At 41.0% G+C, this 22,404-nt stretch overlaps 1 protein-coding gene across 1 annotated transcript in view; it reads right to left on the bottom strand.

Annotated features, from left to right (window-relative positions):
- The window catches only part of LOC123034070, a 50,279-nt gene that overhangs the window by 11,640 nt on the left and 16,235 nt on the right, over positions 1 to 22,404 (bottom strand). The window contains exons 8-15 of the mRNA XM_044451143.1: positions 20,059 to 20,210; positions 16,568 to 16,727; positions 14,768 to 14,835; positions 12,599 to 12,682; positions 11,645 to 11,752; positions 10,872 to 10,932; positions 7,235 to 7,266; positions 1,989 to 2,011 (exon numbers count right to left, since the gene is read on the bottom strand). Coding sequence (XP_044307078.1) covers positions 1,989 to 2,011; positions 7,235 to 7,266; positions 10,872 to 10,932; positions 11,645 to 11,752; positions 12,599 to 12,682; positions 14,768 to 14,835; positions 16,568 to 16,727; positions 20,059 to 20,210 — 688 coding nt within the window. The remainder of the gene's footprint in view (positions 1 to 1,988; positions 2,012 to 7,234; positions 7,267 to 10,871; positions 10,933 to 11,644; positions 11,753 to 12,598; positions 12,683 to 14,767; positions 14,836 to 16,567; positions 16,728 to 20,058; positions 20,211 to 22,404) is intronic.

Raw genomic sequence — 22,404 nt, 5'->3', positions numbered from 1 at the left:
CCCAACCTACATCACGGGGCTGTTGTGGTGAGGATAAATTGATCTACATAAGCTTCCTTGGGTTCCTCACAAGAGGGGGGAAAGCACTATATAAATGCATCATCATCATAATTATTAACCAAAATATCTCAGTGTCAACCAAATGACTTTAAATAATGACTGCACTTCAGGCCCATTTCCAACATTAACCAGTGAAGCATCACTATATCATTTACTACAGCATAGGTATACGTGTCAACAGCAAAGCCTGTGACAAAATCATTTTTGACATTGCATACATAATAGGCTGACAGTCAAAAAAATGGGTTGAGGGGGCTTATTGCAATATAAGTTGAGGAAAGAATCATTGCATAATATCAGCAGGCTAAATAATGTTGCATTTTCATGCTGATTTTTGAAATAATTAACTGTATTCAGTAGTAATAAAATGATATTTGATTTTTATACAATGTAAAAATAACTTTGGGTGCATCATGAGAAGGCAACACTCACTGGAAAAGCCAATAACGCTAAGGAAATTTGAAGGTAGAAGTAGAAAAGGAAGACTAAATATGAGATGGATCAATTCCATCAAAGAAGCCACAGCCTCGAGTTTACAAGAGCTAAGTAGGGCTTTCAAAGACAGGACATTTTGAAGGGCTCTCATTCACTGGGTCACCATAAGTCAAGGACAACTTGACCAGTACATAGCAACAACAACATAAAAGAAGTATTCTTGGAAATAAGCTCCTGCCCCTTGTCCTGCAGGAATTGCCAGAACAGTGACTATTTTCTTTTCTAGTTATATCTATTTTAGCTGGTCTGTGCCTAGGACTATTTAATAACTTATAATGTAGTGATATTATTTGGCTCCATTATGCCATATAAGTGTGTGTGTATTTAAAAAATGAATTCCATTTTGAATGAGTGGGTCTCATAATACATAAGATGCTTCTAGATGGAAGGTTCCTGGTGCTAACACTTGAACACCTTTGTGTATTCATTCCATCTTTTTTTTCCTTAACAGATTTCTTTTTCTGGTATGAACAGATACTGAAGTAGTGGTGGGGAAACAGTGGAGGGCTACAACCTGAAGATGTCAATGTCCAGATCTCCCATAAAAGTTAATGAATATAGCAGTGCAATCACACAATAAAGTTTCACCTGGAATACCATCAGTTGACCTGAATTGAACCACAATATCTGAGGACAGTGAGGCAGCTACACAGTTAAAGCGAATGTACAAAAAATAAAGTCATTCTTGAAATTCCACCTCACCCTGCTGAAAGGATGAAAAGAAGGACTGCAGTTCAGGAATGACCACTGGAAGCAGCAACACATGTAAAATTAAAATTTTAGTCCCACAACTTACATTGTGGAAACAAACTAGCTTTGAATTCATTGAAGGATCAAAGAGAATAACATTGGACTAATGAAAAACACATCCACCTTTTTGCCACAATAGTTGCTGATTCATTAAGCACAGTTTATATAACACTGGTTACAGATTTTATTTTGCTTTCTGAAATCATTTCATAACCCGAACATGTGTAAGTAAAGCATTATATGTACCTCTTATGATATAGGTGATGTTTTTCATTTCTAATTAGAGCAATACTAATATTATGACACTGAGTTCAAGTTATGGTCAACATCAAAAAAGTTGCTTGAATTAATTTTTTTTCCTCCATTAAAAATTAAAAGCCTAAAGACATCTTAATTCTGGCTAAACATTTCACAGGACAGATGAGAACCAGACACACTATTCTCCTGATCCATGTGGAAAACAGAAGAACCACATCCAGTGGTGTCCATCTGCTCAGTAAAAGAAGCAGCACTAGTGAAATGGACTTCTCCTCCCCTTTCTCCCCTCAGATAAGCTCCAAAGATTGGGAGACACTCCAGAGCAGACTGGCAGCAAGCGGAAGAAGGGGAAATCCCACTGTGCAAGTTGATGACAGCACATGTGACACTGGGTGAAGCCCCATGTTTGTATTTGTGGTACAAACCTTTTATCAGCAGGTACCAAACCCTAAAACACAGAGAGAAACAAAAAATGAAACACTGGCATGGAATTTAAAAATGATAGTCATGTCAGCAATCTCTTTAAGTGATAAAATCCTTGTTCGTTACTTCTGTTGAAGTCTCTCAGGATTGAGGATGAAGTGAGCACATTCCTTAGGCAGGATAATAAGCATCTAACCGGGCTGTAGGAGAATTTTTAAATATCATTTGCAAGACCCATCAGTTTCTCATATGTAAATACTAAATTCATTTTCTAAGTAGGAGAGATTTTGTGGGGGTGGGGAGCAGTAAGAGGAGAAAAACAGCCCAATAAACTGTGTTCATGTAATGCTAGCTGATTATATTCAATGGGCAGGGGAGAGAAAACTGAGGAGAATTAAACAAGGATGCAGAACCTCTGTTCCCTGATGAAAACTGGCCCAGTAGACTGGTCCATCCAGACTGCACAGGCCTGTCCTCAAGCCCCACCATCTCTGACGGGAGGGGAAAGGAGGCTGTTTGAAGCTGTGTCGCCTCTGCTGCTCTTTCACTTTCCCTACACCGAAAAGGAGAGTGCAGTGAAGCTGACTCCTTTGTGCTGCCTGACTTTCCCTAGGTGGGGCAAGCCCAGACACAGCAAAGCAGGCTCACTGGCTGAGGGAGTAGCTGGGGAAACTCCAGCTAGTGCTTTGGCTAGGAACCCGTCCCTAGATACCTTCCTTCCCTAGCTCTTCACCCCTGGAGTAGAATGTGGCTGATTGGCTAACACTCTGAATGTGAACATCCCACACAGCAATGTGTGGCTGTAAGTCTAACTGGTTCTTCATGAAAGGCCTATGATTTTTTTTGCCTGATTTTAATTCCAAGACATTCTAAATTAGTGCTGAATAATTCAGCACTAAGAATTGCTTCACAGATGATATTTCATAGACTCGTAGAGCAGTAGAGTTGCAAGGGGTCAGGAGGGTCATGGGGTTCAACCCCTGCTGTTGCAGGACACCAGTTTACACCATTCCACTCAGATGGGTGTCTGGTCTCTTTTTGAATGTCTCTAGTGTGGGAGGGCCCATGACCTCTTTAGGCAACTGGCTCCACTGTTGTATTGCTCCGACAGTGTGGAAACTTTTCCTGATATCTACCCTGAATCTATTTTGTGTCCTTGGATTATTTTGTGTCCTGCACTCTGGTAATTTGACTTATACATATGTAGAAAATGTGCAACCCTTTGCATATGAAGATCATGTATAGCAGGGGTCCTCAAACTTTTTCAAAAGTTTTTCAACAGGGGACCAGTTGAAAGGTGGTGGCGACCGGCGCAGGCCAGTGAGGCAGGGGTGCCTGGACGCACGGGCTGATGAGGCAGCATCGGGTGCGCGCGGTGGCGGCTCACTTGCTCGGAGATCTTCCAGAGAGTCCAAAACCATCTCGGAGTTAGCAAGTCACTGCACATGGGCAGCAGGTGGCAGCGTGGGCCAGATAAATGGGCATGGCAGGCCGGATCTGTCCCACAGGCCATAGTTTGAGGACCCATGATGTATAGATAATCAAATATCGGTGTACAAAGAGAATATCATAACTGGGGAGTGAAATCTCAATGCATGTATGTGAAGCAATATAAGTATGTGCATTATCTTCATGTATAGTTGTGTGTCCATAAGGATATGAGTTTTCTTCCTGTACATACTAGTAATTGTCCCGTGTACTAATTACTAGCACCATTTGGAATGCTTCTTTGCAAAATTGACTGCAGTCAATTCTGTATTCAGTCAGCAAAAGACAGGTTTAGGGTTTCAGGAGATCAAACTTGGAATCTCAGTAGACGACTGTTCCACTATTGTCTGGAAAAAGGAAAAAGTACTTCATGTGGGCTACACTTCCAGCCCCTGCTGCAAGAACTCTCAATGGGAGAAAATCACAGGTACGCCTGCAATCTGCCAGACAGAAATTCATCACTAGGCTCTATGTCTATGTTTTTGTTCCATTTTTGTCTCTTGTTGCCCCTATTTATGTGGAGAATGTAAGAAAGCTTCTAAACTTTCAGTACAGAAAATGAAAGCAGTGCTATATCAGAATTTTTGCAAAGTGTGTACATAGTATAGAACAAAAGTATTTAGCACAGACCTTGTATAAGATCAAATTCCTGAATGGCACAGGAATTTCTAACATGGGAAAATAATTCTTATGACCTTATAGCAACCTCTGTGCATGATTTAAACCTGTTCCCATGAGATTTTTTATACTGGATTCATCCTAAAAAGTGCTCCAGCGTGCTGTAAACAATCATCTTACTCACAGGGAGTGTGAGGTGATTTCATAATACTTACGCTGCAAGGAAAATCACCTTATATTTGTGTTATTGCAACAGAACTACTTAAACAAGTGCAGACTAATGCAGTAAGTTGTCACTCCAAGTGTATCATAAAGAAAAAGTCAGGTTGCTCATGTGTAATTGTCATTCTGGTCATCTGTGCATTCACTCATATGGGCTCTGCACCTGCATGGGAAGATTCTATAGCTAAGTGTTTATTTGGGGGAGAACCTCTCCTTTTCCTGTTCCAGGAATAAATAGGACAGGCTCCCACCCATTCCCTGAGTTCTGTTGAGATTGTCTATAGGTCTCAGGTCTGAGGGAGAAGTGTTTTGCCACCCTGGCCAGGCTCCTGTGTGCCCCTGGCAGAGGGGAACAGTTCTGAGGTTCAACACCAAGTGGGGCTGCTGGGTGCATTGTGTGAATGCACAGAAGACCACTGGAAGAAGTTTAGGTATGGGTAAACAATCTGACTTTCTTTGTGGTCTCTGTGCATCACACACATGGGAAACTAGCAAGCTTACCTTCGAATGGATGGAGGGATGGCGTCATCACTGGAGGATTGTGGAGAGGGCTGCTCTGCTGAAGGAGCAGCTGCCTTGTATGGATGCCTAGTCTGTAGTGCTTGGCAAATGTTGAGGGTGTGGACCATGTGGTTGCATTGTAGAGGTCCTCCAAGGGTATTCCTGCGAGGAGGGGTGTGTATGTTGTCATCATTCAGGTGGAGTGGGCTCTTGGAAGGGCCGTGATTTGTAGGCTAGCCAGCTCATAGTCCAGGGAGATGACCCAGGCTGCTACTCTCTGAGTGAAAAGTGTCTCCTTTGTTTCTTCTATCATAGCATATGAAGATTTTTGGTGCCTAGTGGAAGGATTCAGTAAAACAGGAGTGAAGAGTAGACTCCATGGGATTGGAGGGATCAGCAAAGAAGGCTGGGAGAGTGATGTCCTGATTGAGGTAGAACACTGATATGATCTAGGAAAGGAAGGCTGGGTCTGATTGGAGTACTGCCTTGGTATGTGCAAGGTGAGGAAAAGTGGGTCTATGCAGAGGGAATATAGTTTGCTGGTATATCTGGCTGATGTAATGACCACAAGGAAGGAACAGAGAGGAGGTGAAGGTCAGGAGCTGTAGCTAGTAGCTGAAAAAGTTTCTTGGCGAGTGCCTGCAGTATGATTAAGAGGCTGCATGCTGGTGTGCAGAGGTGGGTGGGTGGTGCTAGGTTTTGGAGACCATGAAGGACCCAGTAGAACAGCGGATATAAGAAGATTGGGAACCATTGTATTGGTGTGTGGAAGGAGGAGATTGCCACCAGCTATATTCAGATGGAGAAACGTTTTAGTCCTTTTTTTGGAAAAGCATGTGTAGGACACAGAGAATTTGCTCAATGGTGGCATCTCATGGATCAAGGTTTTCTTGTTGCATGAAGGTGGAGATAATGTTCCATTTGGTTAAGTTGGGCTTCCTTGTAGATGGCTTGAGGGAATGTTGAGGATGGTTCTGATGCCCTGTGGCAGTGTGTTGATTGTGGGGTTTATGGAGTTATGTGCCATGCCATGAGGCATGGAGTGTTGACGTTGGGGTGAAGGATCCTGCCCTGGTCCTATAAAGTCAGGTCTAGTTTATGCAGAAGTTAAAGGAACATCCTGTGGCAGAGTTGTAGGAGGCAGACAAAACATGGTTGCCATGGCTACTGGGGGTGATAAAGATGCAGTCCTTCTTGTCCCTTCTTATCTTTTTGAGCATGCTCACAATTTTGGGAAGAGGTGGGAAGGGAGAGAAGAGTGTCCTTGACCATTTGAGAAAGAATGGCTTGCCCCCTCTCCCGCATGGAAGCAAACATTCACACAAACTGTTTTATTGGCCGAGGCAAAGAGGACAACTATGGGTGTGTTCCATGTGTCAAAGATCTTGTGGGGGGCTCTGGTGCTCAGCTGCCACTCATGCACATGTAGGTTTGTGTGGCTGAGGGTGTCTGCCAACACTGAGTGAGGAGGCAGACAGGGCAAGCAATACTGAGGATTTCAAATTTGATACATAGTCTTTGGGATCCAATGGTGGTGAGGGTGGTCTTGGTCTCAAGGTTCTTTGTAGAGGTGGTGTTGAGGGTTAGGGCTAACCCAACCTAAACACTTAGCTATAGAACCTACCTGACAACAGACTCCATGCAGGCACAGAGCCCATATGTGAAAATGCAGAGACCATGAAGAAGAACACTAAAATACTTATTCCAAGATACACAGATTTATTTGATAATTAAAAATGTTAAAAGTGCCATGCTGGCTTAGATCAAAAGTCCATCCAGTCCAGCATTCTATTCACACAGTAGCCAAGTATTTGCCCATTGGATCCCACAAGCCGTGCAATAGCACCTTCATGCACAAGTTGCCCAGCCACTGGTATACATAGCTACACTGTTTCCGGTATTAGAATTAGCATATGGCCATCAGGATTAGTATCACCAGTTATAAATGGAATAATCCTGGAATAATCCTGGACGTATGAAAGACATGGATAACTAAGGTCAAATAACTACAACCAACCTCCCTCTATATTAGTGAATGAGTAGCAGCTCTCAACTTGCAAAGATAATTAGTTCTTAACTGGAGGCAAGACTGTCAATCAGAGAACATAAGGATAAGCAGAGGGTGAAAGTGCAGAGAATTGTCCCAAACTGCCCTGCTACAAGTAGTTTTCAAAATCCCTGAGAAAATCAGTCTACTGACCAAAACAGCTATGTTTCAAAGTATACTACCTAATAAACAAACAAACAAATATAACCAGGAGTTTTGTGGCACCTTAAAGAGTTATGGCATAAACGCTTGTAAACCAGGTTTCCATTACTAAAATAGGCAGAAAACTAGTAGCAGCAGTAGTAGTAATACAGTAAGAGATCAGTAGTCTTTTGAACACCATACCAATATAATACCAAAGATCCCTCATACCTCACTCCCAAGAGCAGGCAATACTTTTTCTCCTACAGAATACAAAGAAAACAAAAACCAAGGTTATTAATGCTGCTTAAACATTGGAAGTGCATGCTGGTCCCTAGCTTCAATTCAACACTTTGGGGGGAAAATCCCCGTTCCAGTGAGACTGGTTTGGAATCTGTCTGCTTCCACTCAGTACTAAATGCAAGTTGAGGGTCAGAGATCTGAAGGCTTTGTGCTTCCTTCTGATTATCATAGGACAAAAACCCAACTATAATCTTCTTTTTCTTCATCAAAAGTAGATAATAGTTGCAGAAATGTATCCCCTTAGAAGAGGAATGCACCTAACAAATGTCAGAAAAATAGGTGCATGAATTATAACAAGAAATTCATGTTATAACAATAAAACCATGGCTTCTCTAATAGCAGCTAAAATGCTGACTGATTCAGATGACATTAAGTTGAAGCCTTACAATTCAAGAGTAGCTAACAAAATCCTAAAAAATCACTAAAATGACAAAATTAACAGAAATATGGTAATATGAAAGTGGAAAAGATCAAAATACCATTTACACTTTGTTATTATTGTACACATATTGTCACGATGTTGATATATATAGATGCTTTATGTTGTAGTTTTCTTTTGCACTCTTCTAGATTTTGGAATTGCCTTTGATGTGGATTAAAAAAACAAAGTAAAATCCATTTTATACTTTAAAGAGATTTAAAATCGTATTTCTGTGTTTGATGCTTTCAATGGTGCAAGAAAAAAAAACTAATTTAAAATGTTTTCAGCCAGAAAAATTGTTACTAATTTTTTATTACAAGGATTATTTATTGTTTGTTTGCGTGTTGTACTGAGCACTGAAATATTTTTGTATAGAAGGAATATCTATTTTCTTTCAGGGATTATGGTTTGTTACTTAAGTATTTTATATGTATAAATCTCAAAGAAACTTTCTACCTGCACATGACTGATTTTCCATAATTCCCTTTCTTGCCAGAAGATTACTGGATCAGATCATAGGCATAAGAGGACCACAGAACTAAGGGAATTTTAAATCCCAGGGAACATGCCCAGTGTTTTCCTTCTTAGAAGGCAATAGAAAGCATCTGTGCAAGAGCAAAATCCTAGATTGATTCATTGACCAGATAAATGAGCTTCATGGTACTCTTTTATAAAAAAAGATGCATTCTCTTTTTCATGCTCCCTAAGCACAAAGAATAAACCATCTCTGTGGAGCTGCCATGATCTGCCATCAATTACGGTGCTTTGAACATTTAGTATTGTGAGATTGGTCTGTCTGAATGCTAAATTTGTAACCTTCACAAAATGATGGTGCCAGATAGCAATTATAATAAAAATAGGAATGGATTAAAAAGCTTAGCCCAAATTGATATGCCATTGTTTGCTTTACCTGAGGATGGTGTTGTCAGAGTGGTGGAGAGAATCTTTGCTTACATCATTTTAAACTGACATTAAAGAGGAGGCATTTAATCTTACATCACAATTACAGGAACTATGTCACTGCATTTGGTCAGTGCATGATGCAGCAATGGATGATCTTCATTAGGTGTCCACCAGATAAGGGCACTTCAGAGGAAATCTCATATGCCCCAATTACCCCAGAGATGCACTTAGCTGGGATCAGGAAAAGACCTTTTCGGTGTCTGCACCAAGGCTCTGGAAGTTAATAATCCTTTTGAGAAAAGCCTTTGATGTTGTTTTACTCTGTCTTGGAATATTTACATAGTTGAATACTACTGTTGCAATTTTTTAATCTTTAATTGATTCCCTCCCCCTCCCACCATAGTCTCCCACCCAGGGTATTGTTAAATCCTGAACTGGGAATAAATGAGCACTTTGGTGCACACAATCTGAAAACTTGCAGTATAAGTAGCAGCAGCTAACAATTCAGGAACAGTGCTCCACCTTCTGGTTCATTAAGGCAACTGTACAGCAGCCTTCCTCATCCTGGTGTTGTCCACATATTTTGGGCAACTCCCAGCATTCCTACTGGCTAGGACAGACAGAAAGGCTGGTGTAGGGAAAGGCTGCCATATAGCCTATTTTTCCCCCTTAGAGGAAAATACTTGTTTGATAGTAATTATAGCAGACCTGGCCCAAGATGTTCTGCTACCCAAGGTTGACCAGCTACTGCCACATTTACTGCCTCTGCTTTCTCCACCCATTCCATGATGCACAGACTTGCACTTGCTCCTGGTTCTGCCAGTCTTTCAAACAGTATTGGTTGCTGTCTCAGAGGTGACAGTATAAGCACTTTTGTAGGCTCCTCAGATTCATCTCATACCTCACATGCTTCACTTTTTGAAAGGCCTCTGTATTGTGAGGCACTGGGGCAACCAGCGTACTGTAAAAGCATATGCTGATTAACATTTCACAGTTAAACTTTAACATATGTTTATTACTGTAATGCCGAAAAGTGACTGGTACTATTTGTGACCACTGCACATAGAATGGGCTGGTTCACATGATCACCAGCACTCACTGCTGTGTAAATAAGTTATAATGGGCTGCACAGAATCCCAGCCACCATAATTAATATTCAAGCAAGGCTGGGCAGAAACCATGGCTCACTGTGGCATCTGAACCTGGACAGGATGGCTTGTTGCCATGGCTAACAAGCTTCCCCAAAACCCTACCGCAGTCCAAAATCCATTTCCCCACCACCCTGCCAGCTATGATTAAAAAACAAAAAAGATAGGAGGAATTTTACCAGGAAAGGCAAAGTGGAGAAAGGGTTTTGTTTCCCCTCTTCTTAATCACCATGATCCTGAACTGGGAGGACATGCACTTACATGAAGGAATGCCACTCACAGAAACATGCAGAGCTGTGCTAGGAAGAGGAACAGGCTGCATGCAGCAGCCAATGAACTTAAAAAAATAAAGAAAATAAAAGCCTTGCTTAGCCATATAATCCTAAAAAGGTAATTCCCCCTTTCTCTGCTCTGAAAACATGGCATATGCAGGTGCATCACAAGGACTGGCGAGAGAATCTCATCATAGCAGGAAATCTCATAGACCAATCATGTGACAAAGGCCCTTGACATAAGTACAGGGGGCTGGCAGAAGGGTTAGTTGGAAACAAGCAACAACAAACCTCAGAGAGGCCAATAATTTGTTGGTACCATCATGGCTTTACAATTGAATAACCAATCCATGGTAGTGTATTTACAGGGTGGATTATCATGATATGAGAACCTACCCTGAATGTCTAATAGTGTTTTACACATTTTGCATAAACTACAAGCACTGCAGGCAGGACTCGCTCCAACGGAGCAAAGCTCAGGGAGCCAAGGTTCCATTTAGATGCCAGGAAGCACTTCCTGAGAGTTAGGACCCCAAGGGTGTGGAATGGGCTTCCACGGGAGGTCGCTGAGGTCGCTGAGGTCGCTGAGGTCGCTGAGGCCCCATCGGTGCAGGTGTTCAAAGACAGGCTGGACGTGCACATGGTGGGCATGTTGTGAACAGAGCCAGCTGGAGCCAAGGGGCAGACTAGATGGCCCAGGAGACCCCTTCTGACTCGCTCTGTTTCTATGTTTCTATGATTTCACGGGGCACAAGGATCTTAAACATTAACAAAAATAATCCTTAATGTCTTTCTTGCTCTCTCAGCATATCCAATCTTACCAACAGAAATAGCTTTCTGGGAATATGAGGCATATGTGAGTTCTCTTGATCTTAGGGTGGTCTGGTAGGCAAAAGAAAAGGGAGGTTATTTTTCTGCAGCAAACATTCTGGAAGACAAGCCACATACATGCAGAGCCACTGATGTACTACATTGAGGAAAGTGGGTTCTATGCAGTGGTACCTGTCCCCAGACTGAACAGACATTGCTAGGTGAACTATTCCCTTTCCCCTGTAGCCCTCATATACCTTCCAGTCTGCTCTGAAGGTATGTGAGACCCTCTGGAGGAGACCTGGAGGGGCATGGGGAGATTGCTGCAGGAGAAGAGGAAGGGCATGTCTACTCACATGACAGTGGATGTAGCTCATTGGAAATGTCCCCTTCAAGGCTCCCTCTCAGCCCTTCCTTCTGTACCAATTCTCTCCTTTCTACCATGTTTTGCTTTAATTAAGGTGGAGTATTACAGTGCCTTGGGGAAGTATTCCCACTTTTTGTTGTGTTACAGCCTAGAAGTGAAATGGATTCAATTCACATTTGTCACCATTTGATGTCCCTTATGCAAGCTCCACCAATCTGTCCCCTTCCACAAATGAGTGTTTTCACTTGTTTTGGGTTGTCCCAAAAGTGCTAACGCACCACTGTAAAAGCAGTGGGGCAGTGCAACTGGTAGCACAAAAGAGAATCAGCAAGGCCTAAGTGCCCCATTATATATTGCCCTTTAGATTTAAACAGCAAAAATCCAGAGAATATTATTCTTTATTAGAAGTACTAGTACCTTTGCCACCACATTTTTTTTGGCATGCTTTGGTGTCCGCATCTTTTTGAGACCCAGTCTTTCCGTTCTGAGGAGCTTCTTGGGCACTTGCTTTTTGGGCATGTATTTCTAAACATATCATTGATATAAAACATTACATAACACATTTCAAAATCACACATGATTCAAAATTATTCTTATAGACAGTTGTGCAGTTAGCTCATTTTAGATACTGGGACAACAGGGATGGGGATTTTCACCAGATGGTAATGTGCATTACCTTACTTAAATCAAAAGGTGGTAAACCTGTTCTTGCTGTGCTTAGTGCCCTCCTGCTCATTTTCTTGACTGAAGTCCTGGGATTCCGCCCCAGTGTACTCCCCTGAAGCACCACTGCTTATAGAAGTATATTCAAACTTGTCACTAACCACCCAGAAATTATTATTTAAACACTCCCAAATCTAGCAGGCACTTCAAAGAAAGGTCTTATATCTTTTAAGTGTCCCATACTAACCCATCCTTGAAAGTTGCTTCCTGATAGTAGAAAGAACAACCTGCAATCAGTTTCAGCAGAATACAGTACAAGCCAAGCATTGAGGTTGATATCAAGATGCCCATTACAGCAATCTTCTCCAACCTGGTGCTGTCTGGAGGTTTTGGCCTTCAACTCCCATCAATCAGCATAGCCAACAGTCAGAAATACTGCAAGCAGCGGTCTAATAAGATGGGGACAGCAGCATTATAGCTTCTGGACAAATATAAAGCTGAGCAACAGAATCATTGCTATGGCCACAGAGGTCAACAGTTGGCAGCATTTATGGCTCAAGACCAATCTTTTAAAACAGAGATATTAAAAAGTTGCCAGTGTTGCAAGTGAATGTGATTTTCTTTCTATCCAGGAATGAGCTGGACAAATATGTGCACCAGCTCCTGAAACATGAAGAATATTGTATATCTTTCAATAAATATATAAACCTTAGAGACTTTTGTTATTTCCTTAACTTCAGTCTCATCCAATACTGTGGATCTTCGTTCAAAAGAAGACTTGGGTGAACCAACCTAAGAACAATACACACAAATGAAAATGTTAATCAAATGCATGTTGCAGGAATATATGGTAATGTACTAATTGGATCTCTGATCAATACTCAGTGAACTGAGTGGAGATATTTCTCACCATGCTGTACAATAAACACCAAATGCACCAAAACACAAACACACCACTTCATTCCAGAAAATTTATTTCAGTATTTCTTTATGTCATGGTTCTATTTGTTCACTTAAGTGATACAGCAGAGAAAGCAAAAATTAGCCATTATATCACCCAGGACCCAGTAAATTGGGGAAGTAATTAACTAAAGGTATGTACTGGAGGGTATCCTCCTTCACCCCTAAGTCTGGCTTGTAGGTATAGGGAACACCTACAATGCTTTTGGAGTGCAACTCTCATCATTATCATTGACCACTGGCTAGAAAGATGGGATTTGAAATTTACAAGCATCTGGAGGATCATACATTCCCCAGCCCTGCCATAAGAGCTTACTGGAATCTGAATCCTGGAACAAAGGGTCTGCCATTCTTATGATGAAATCATCTACAGAGGTATGAACATGGTGCAACAGGGAGAATTCTATGTGCACACTGGATCCTGGAGGCAAACTCTTGATGCCAGTCCCACCACACATTCATCTGGGGTTCATCTATATGTGCAGTGGACTCCACACTGCAGACCTCAGTGGCTGGAGCCTGAATTTTGTAAACTCTTCATCCATGAAATGCAAGTTCAAATAATGGTATTCTCTGAAGCATTTTTTTAAATCAAGGGGTGATGGTATATTTGAGAGTTCATCAGTTCTGTTCAATTGGTATATAATTTCTTCAAATCAGCTTTTTAGTATGATTGTTTCCATTAGCATTTCCTCTACTGCCTGGACCATGAAACAGTCACAATTCAAGGAAAAGTAAAATCTTTACCATCAAGGATGGAGAAGAAAAAATGAAAGTCAAACTAAGTACTCCTGTGCTTTTTTAAAAAGGGGCCATCCCTCAGTCTTCAGGTATGCAGAAACTGATGTTTGGTATCACAGCATGAAGTCTCATATAGTCTTTTAATCTTAGCATACTGAGGATTTCATTTCCTTCAACCATCAGCTAATACTATCAACTTGATTTCAATTTATTTTTTTAATCTAGAGTATCACTTGAAATTTATCCAACTTGGTTAAAACAAAGGCAGCCATATTTCTTTTTTACTTCTGATCTCTGCCTACCTGGGAACCTGTTTTTTTCAAGTCAAGAGAGGGGTCTGCAAAAAAGGCAACCTTTAGGTTTTCACAAATTGAGATCAGCCATTACTTCTTCCTAAAAGACTTGGACATGTAATTGATACTTGTAGCACCTAGCAGTGACAGTTTCATTCTGTCCCCAGTGCCCACCTTGAAAGTGGTTCTTAAATACAAACCCGTGATCATAGTATCATGTGACCATGATACTTATTTTAACTTATTTTAATTTACTTTGTTTTTTCACTCTTCCCCTGCTATTTGTACCACCAAACCTGATGAAGAGCTTGCACATTTTTTGGTGACATTTTGGCCAGTCCTAAAAACTGTTCTGCCTGACTGTGGATTTTAGATTTTTCTTCTGTTTGCCTTTGATATTCATCCCGGTGCTAGCCTTGGTTCAATCTCTTCTTCCCTTATAATTACTCTACTGCTCTAGTCTGCTCCTGTGCCTTCCTCAGTACATCTCTGTTCCCTGACTCTGGGCCATGGTTCCTTGATTAATGCTGAATCAACCTCATAGATTTGATTACCCAGTGAGCTGCTAAAGAGTCTTTAGAAACTATATGCTCATGAAGTAGTAAAAAACCCACTAATTTATGGCAGCCTTTGCCAACCTGGCACCTTCCAGATGTTTGGACCCAGGATTTCTGATCACTGGCCATGAAAGTTGGGGCTGATGGGAGTTGAGGTCCACAACATCTGGAAGGGTTATTGAAACATAATTGAACATTTTTAAGTTCATTGATTTCAATGGAAGTTGTAATAAATATATTTAAATATCCTATTGAAAGGATATTTAAATATATTTAAATTAACATTAATTGAAAGTCATTAATGTTAAGATTAGGTAGGATAATACCTTGTCTTGTGTGAGTATTTTGTCTCCTTTTGTATCATTTTCTTTTCTTTTTCCAAAAATGTAAGACTCTACCAAAAAAGGATGAAAAAATCCTCTTAAAAGTTTATGTGCACATTATCACATATATGAAAACAAAAGGTTAGATGTGCAAGCAGAAAGTGTTTTCTCTTTACAGAAGTGCTGTTTTATATTTCACACTAGAGCTCTAACAGACAACAATAAAATGAAATTGAAAGATGTACTTTTATTTGTGAGCAACAGGCCATCAGAAGCATAAGAACTGCAATCAAACCTACCTATTATAGAATTAAGCAAACTGTTCCACCAGCATTTCTAAAACAGCACTAATAGCTATTTCTCTTTCAGTAAGTGTATTTAGATCCAAATGCATTTTCATGATAAAAATAGGAAATGGATATTAATAGATATAAGATGAATTTGAGTAATATTTCTCTGTTACAAATATCATCTGTATTAGATGGATGTTATAGACTAAGAAAGCCTTTTCTTTACAATTCCAGGTCACCAAAATACATTACACATGAGCTGCCACTAATCATATTGAATCTCCCAACAACCCCTGGACAGAGGGTAGGCAACATGATGTGCAGGGGTACCAATGCACAGAGGAAAGGCCTCTGCTGTAGTACATGACAGTCTTAGTCAGAAACATGTATGCCCGAAGGCTCAGCTGGGACAGAAGCTCTGTCATTGCTGGACTGCTTCTACGGTGGTGCTCCTTTCTTTTTGGAGCTTAATGAGGACTCCAACTGTACCCCAGAAAAGCTGAGAAACTCCATCCAAGCTGCTTCCTAAATATCTGAAGTAACTATGAACAGGCAGACCAAGCTTCCATTTATTCCCTGCACTACATCAGAAGCAATCACTGGTTGAAATATTTTATTTGTCCTTCCCTCTATCATATGTTCTATTTACCACTAAAATAAGAACAGAAGTGTAATTCTGCCGGTATTGCGGTGGGGACAGGACTCTCATCACCCAGATAGATCCATACAGTTCAAAGCTGACAAACAACAGAGTGAAAACTGCATGCTCCTAGAACAGTTACCTTCTCCTGTTACAGTACTGAAAGTACTTCACTAACACTATCTCAGTAAACTTCACAATGGGCATGTAAGGTAATCCACATGCTATCATCAGCAGCGTACAGAGCAGACAGACACTAGGGGTGCAATCCAGTGTCCTATGCTTCAGATGCACATTAGCTACTGACCCTGGAGGCTTACATGCATCCAGTGCACAGAGCAAGGCTCAGTGGTGTTGCCACTGTGCTTAGTGCTGTATCTTTCACCTAGACAGCCATTTTTAGCCATCCAGATTACGCAATAGGGAAAAAGAGAGGAAGAGGTTGGGGTACCAACAGGAAATGGCAATCAGCCCCACCTCCCTCTCTTTTCTGTCTTTCCAAGACCCAACTTCATCCTCAAAGAATACAGTTCTTTCTGTACTGGCCATGAAGGGCCAGAGTGGGGGCTCAGGCATCAGAATCCCAGCTCCAATGTTGCAAACTGAGGCTCCAAATAATCCTACAAACCCCCAGCAATGTTGGGAGGCCAGAGGATTAGGCCCTAAAAGGAGTAATTTATCTAAGGCCACAGAATAATCTCATCACCTGCTGAGATTTGGCATCCAATTGGTATCTCATATCTTAACTCCTGCTATAGTTCAGGAAAGGTCAGATATGATTAAGCAAGTCATAATAACTATAATATAGAATAATATCTATAATGTTTTGCTATACAGTGAAAGCAAGTAGTGAAAACAGACATTTTGGAATACCTATGCATAATGTTGGCTCTAAAGTCTGCCTTCTGTCCATATAGATGGCATTTTCTGTTATTATTTCTGATTCACTTGGAGGTATTTCTTCACTGATGTGATGTTGCTCTACTTCTTGTGCTGGTTCCAGAAGGGCTACTTCATTTTCTTCTTCAGCTGACTGAATGGACAATAAAACAATATTAGATTTGATGGGGGGAACAGGGGAGGAAACAATCACCTTTCTATTCCAATCCTCTTAAAAAGCACCCCAAATCATTTTCTTGAAACTGGACTGCACTAAATGCATAGCATGATGCTGATCTTCATCTGTGGTGCAGATCCAGATCAGGACTTCTAAATGGAAACAGAAGTTTATACCTTCCCATCCAGTCACTTCCCTGCTAAATTCCTGTTCTCCCTGCAGGAGCTAAGACATAGGAAAGAAGTCTCCCATTGGTGTCAACACAGTATCTAACTCTCTTTCTTTTAGCCCATGTGTAAATCAAAGGGGTGGAAAATCAAAGGGGGAAATTGGCAAGGTTCCTTTCCCTGCTGGCAATCTAAATTTCACCTATTCACATACAGTGGTCCACATCAGGGCCTTATACATTTCCTTGTGAGGAACAACTGGACACTACATATTGATTGGAGTATGTAGGCCTTTGATGTTACAAAGTCTAAAACCTTCCTGACAAATGAAAAATCTGGCAATCCTAGAACTCTAATATAGAACTAATACTGAAGCTTCTACCTAACTGGAAGGTTCAAGGGATTCCTTCATTGTTTTGTAAACCCAGACAGCTTAAAAGATTAGGAAGAAAGATGATGCTTTGCTCTTAAAAACAACAACAATACAGCATCCTCCTTGGCCTCACTAACCTGGCCATGCCTGAAATCAGAGCGGCTGTGGGGGGAAAAAACCATGAAAGGAAAGTGGTATGAGAAAGATCAGAAGTAAGAGCAGGGAAAGGGAATAAAAGAAAGAAAGAAGAGCAGGAAAAAAAAAAGGAGAAAGAGGAGTGAAAGAGCAGAAGCAAGGAACATGATGACAATAAAGAGGTAAATAAGCAGAAAACAATGAGTAACAAGAAGCCTTACCTCCCCCCACCTCCAAAAAGCTGCAAAAAAGGGAAGAATCACAAAACAAACATTTTCTACTGATGTGCAACATATGCAGCATCCAGAATCCTGCTGGCAAAGGAAATTTCTGCTTCTGTCTGCCTCCTCCCTACACCATAACATTTTTCAGTGCATACAGAGTAAGGCAACAGGTTAGATCATTGATTTGGTGCGAAAAGAACATTAGTAATCTTTGATGTATATTCATTTTCTGCTATGGTGGCTGCTCCAAACATGGCATTACATTACTTTCTTTAAAAATTTTCAGCCAGACCATGCTTCTTTCTATACTTTATTCCCATTTGCTTTGCCTTGTATAATCAGCTACAGTTATGTGCTGTCAGTCATCTTTGACTTATGGCTATCCTATGAATGTCTTCCAAAATGTCCTGTTCTTCACAGCCCTGCTTGACTTTTGTAAACACTGTGAACTATAAATGAACCCTGTGACTTCCTTTAGAGAATTGATCCATTTCATAGTTGGTCGTCTTCTTCTTCCTTCAACTTTTTCTTTACCCAGGGAGTCTTGTCTTCTCATGATGTGTCCAAAGTACCAAAGCTTCAGTTTCATCATTTTTTGCTCCAGGGAAAGTTCTGGTTTGATTTTATGCAGGGGCCCACTTGTTCATCTATCCGTCAGATCAAGGTTAATGCAAAACTCTCCTAAAGTAACATGTTTCAAGTACATCCATTTTCTTTCTGTCAGCTTTCTTTACTTCCAGGTTTCACACATGTACACAGTGATCGGGAACATAATAGTGTGGATGATTTTAGTCTTGGTCTCCAGAGAAACATCCTTAAACCTGATTATCTTTTCTGGTTCCTTCCTTGATGTCCTTCCAAATCTCAGTCTTTTTTTCCTAATTTCTTTTTTCTTCAGTAATCGCTGGTCTCAGAGTCTGTATTGGAAGAAGAACAAGCTGGTGATACACATTCTGTTGGTTGGACATCAGCGGTGGCTTCCTGAGTAGAGGTAGATGGAAGATCTGAGTGCTGTTGAAGCTGATGTCAAGGATGGGCTGGTGGATATGGGAAACTGTAAGGTGGTAAATAATCCCATGTATAACCAGATGGCACTGGTGAATGCATTGGGGAATCCTGAATTTCACCCTCTGAAATTGATGCCGGTAGAGTCGGTTCCGGTCGGTGAAGATCAGGTGGACTGGACCATAAACATGAAGATAGTCTTGGTGATGGACTGCCCTGTAAACATGGTAACAGTCCTGTAAACATGGTAACAGTCCTGGTATCGACCATACTGGTGGTGGTTGAAGCAGGGCTTCTATTGGTACAGATGGGTCAGTTGGTTCCATCTCCACCCTGGATTCTGGGTCCCTCTGAACAGAATGAGAGTGTCTTTTCCACTTTCCCCCCTGTTTTTCCCTTTCCAGAACATTTTTCCTTCTTGGGTTCCTTTGTCTCAAGATGTTTTCTTTCCTCCTTATGTTTTTTAGGAGATTGAGATAAATCAGGACATTTTGCTGTGGTCCCAGAGCTCTCTGAGGTTGGCCAAGTGGCTGTGGGCACATGTGTGGAAGCACTTCCCTCAGCAACAGAAGGACCAGCCATTTTGTCAGAGGTAACTTCCTTCACAGCTGCTAGAGCTCTGTCTGAACTCTTTTTTGAGATGGCTTTCACAGTTCTTTTGAGTTTGTTTTGTAAAAGCTTGGCAGTGAACGCATTTATCCACCCTATACCCCTTGCCAACACATAATAAGCAAAGTGAGGGGCTGCCCATAGACTGCATTTTTGCTGCATGCTGAGCACACTTTCTGAAGGCAGAATGCTGCACCACTGAGAAAAGAGGAAAGGGGATGTTGTGATAGATGGTTTTTTTGTAAGGCTGATTAAAGGAGAGGGGAAAGGGGATTAAGAATTAAGTTGAAGGAAAAACGGTAAGAGAAGATAACAAAGTGTTTAGGAATGAGGAAAGAAAGGTTATGTAAAAGTTTAAATTGAGGAGTACTTGTGAAGGAGCAAAAGTAGTGAGAAAAACCTGAGGCACAGCAAACGGCGGTCAAAAGCAGACTGATGAAAGGGCAGGGATCCCACCTACTAATACAGGGGGAAGGAGAAGAGGGGTTCCTGCCAAAAACGCGAATAAGCTGAGAAATCTTCCTGAATACAGGTACTGCGCAGATGCAGCACCCATACGCATGATGCACAGAGACCATGACAAAGAACATAAATTATATGGAGGATTCCTATAAATTCTGGTTCAAATCAACATGACTTTTTAAAAAGCAAAATATTAGGTCTATAGTCTTTTGAACACTGGTCCACTGGCTAGAGCCAATAAATCAATGCACAAATTTCTAGCTGCTATTTTTCCACTCAGCAAGAAGGGAGTGATCCAATGATATTTTAATTATAAAAGATGGCATACAAACCAGCTCTTCGGCTTGAATTTTTGTCATGGGTTGTTCATGTTGAGATGAAGATGGAGAAATGCCCAAGAAAGGTATTTCCTGGTCTGGAGGTGCTGCAGATTTTGGCCCAAGCATGTATTTCATATCCTCTGTCACAATCATTCTTTCAGACACTGAAGAAAAAATACAGTCATAATTTCAATCAGATTTTTCACTTAGTGCTTCCTATGATCTTAACACATGATGAACATGGAAATCTGTTGCTAGGGAAAGGTAGGTTTTCCTACATGGAAATGAGATAGTATGCTTCTTAAGCAAAGAAAATGTACCCTGAGTTTTACATTCATTTGGTTTCTTCTGTGCTTTCCCAGTTTTTTTTTAATAACTAACCTACTTCTTAGCCAAGATCTGTTTCTTCGACTTGCAGAAGTAGTATGCAGGCTGATGCATTTTTTCTAACAGTTATTTGCATGTGTCCAGAGTTGCCAAGTTTGATACAGTGTAAGACACATGAATCAATGCATTTTATTCCAGAAACAGTGCTTTCCAATGTATTGATGTTTGGATAGTCCTGCTCCTAGCTGCTATAAACCTGCTGCCCAAATAGTTTTTCTCAGAACAAAAGCAAAAGATAAGGTGTAATATAAAACATCAACTTCTCAAGTACGATACAATAGTCCACTGTGGGATCTTTAATGTGTATTGAGGCTGCGCCATCGCAAATCCTCAATTTACCCAAGATCATCAGTTCCATGAGATGCAACAACTTCCAAACAAGGACAGCACATGTAATTTAATGCTCACAGATGCTGCCACTAGCATGGATTAAATAATCCATAAGGGGCCACAGTGCATCATCTGAACCCTGTCAGTGTTCAGAAAAGCTAACAATAGAATTGGCTTGTATGTGATTATGCATTTTTCATGTAACTGTATTACAAGCACCCTGGGTTTGTTGATTCCAAGACAGTAACTTCTAAGTGAATATGGAGTGCAGCATATGTGTCTTTATCTTTCATGCTAGAGTTGTCTTTACAGTGCTGCTAGAAAAGCTGGAAAGTTCTTGCCAACACCCATCTAAAAATATTTTTACACCAACTTGCAAAAAAATTAAAGCTACTTTATTTGTTATTCATTACTGCACCCAGTGTAATGCCTTTCATAATTATGGAAGAAGAGTAGGAAAACCAGTACTGGGATACAATCTCCAAAATGACAGAATGATCTCAGTTCGAATCCAAAACCATTGGACTATTGTGATGTTGAAGGCAAAACCATTCAACATCACGGTAGTCCTTGCCCCAACCGCTGGTGCTGAAGAGGCTGAAGTTGACCAGTTCTATGAAGGCCTACAACACCTTTTAGAATTAACAGCAAAAATGATGCCTTTATCATCATGGGGGATTGGAATGCTAAAGTAGGAAGCCAAAAGATAACCGGAATAACAGGCAAGTCTGGCCTTGAAGTACAAAATGAAGCAGGGCACAGGCTGGTAGAATTTTGTCAAGAGAATATGATGGTCATAGCAAACACTCTTTTCCAACAACCCATGAGACGATTCTTCGCATGGACCTCACCAGACGGTCAACATAGAAATCAGATTGACTATGTGCTCTGCAGCCAAAGATGGAGAAGCTCTATACAGTCAGTAAAAACAAGACCAGGAGCTGACTGTGACTCAGATCATGAGCTTCTTATTGCAAAATTTAGGCTTAAATTGAAGAAATTAGGGAAAAGCACTAGGCCACTCAGGTATGTCCTAAATCATATTCCTGATGAATATATAGTAGAGGTGACAAATAGATTTAAGGACTTAGATCTGATAGACAGAGTGCCTGAAGAACTATGGATGGAAGTTCGCAACATTGTACAAGAGGTAGCAACTAAAACCATCCCAAAGAAAAAGAAATGCAAGAAAGCAAAATGGCTGTGAGCTTAAGTGGACTCTGGGAGATGGAGGAGGACAGGAAGGCCTGGAGGAATGTTGTTCATGGGGTTGCAATGGGTCGGACATGACTTCGTGACTAACAACAACAACAGCTACGGACGGTGGGCCTATACATGCTGAAAGGCCACTAATAGCTGAATGGATTGCACTGTACCCTTCAGTGGCATTCCTATCAACAGGAGCTGGACTACTTTGTGTCAGAATTCAGGAGTATAATTTTATCTAAGCAGATCATTGTGCTTTACTTCGTTGCATAGGTATAAAAGGCTACCATTTTCACAGATGTGAGAAAATAATGTGGTATATATGGCAACCTCAATCTGTGATGGGGGCTAAACTTGTCTGTGCCCCTTAGTGACTGTTGTGTCTGGAAGAAGGGTGGTTCCTTCAACTCTGTCTAAGATTATAGTCTACATATT

This window comes from Varanus komodoensis, unplaced genomic scaffold (assembly GCF_004798865.1).
Source record: "Varanus komodoensis strain SLA01 unplaced genomic scaffold, ASM479886v1 scaffold6_2, whole genome shotgun sequence".
Lineage (NCBI taxonomy): Eukaryota > Metazoa > Chordata > Lepidosauria > Squamata > Varanidae > Varanus > Varanus komodoensis.
The sequence above is the reverse complement of the archived record's forward strand: the minus strand, read 5'-3'. Positions and strand labels throughout refer to the sequence as shown.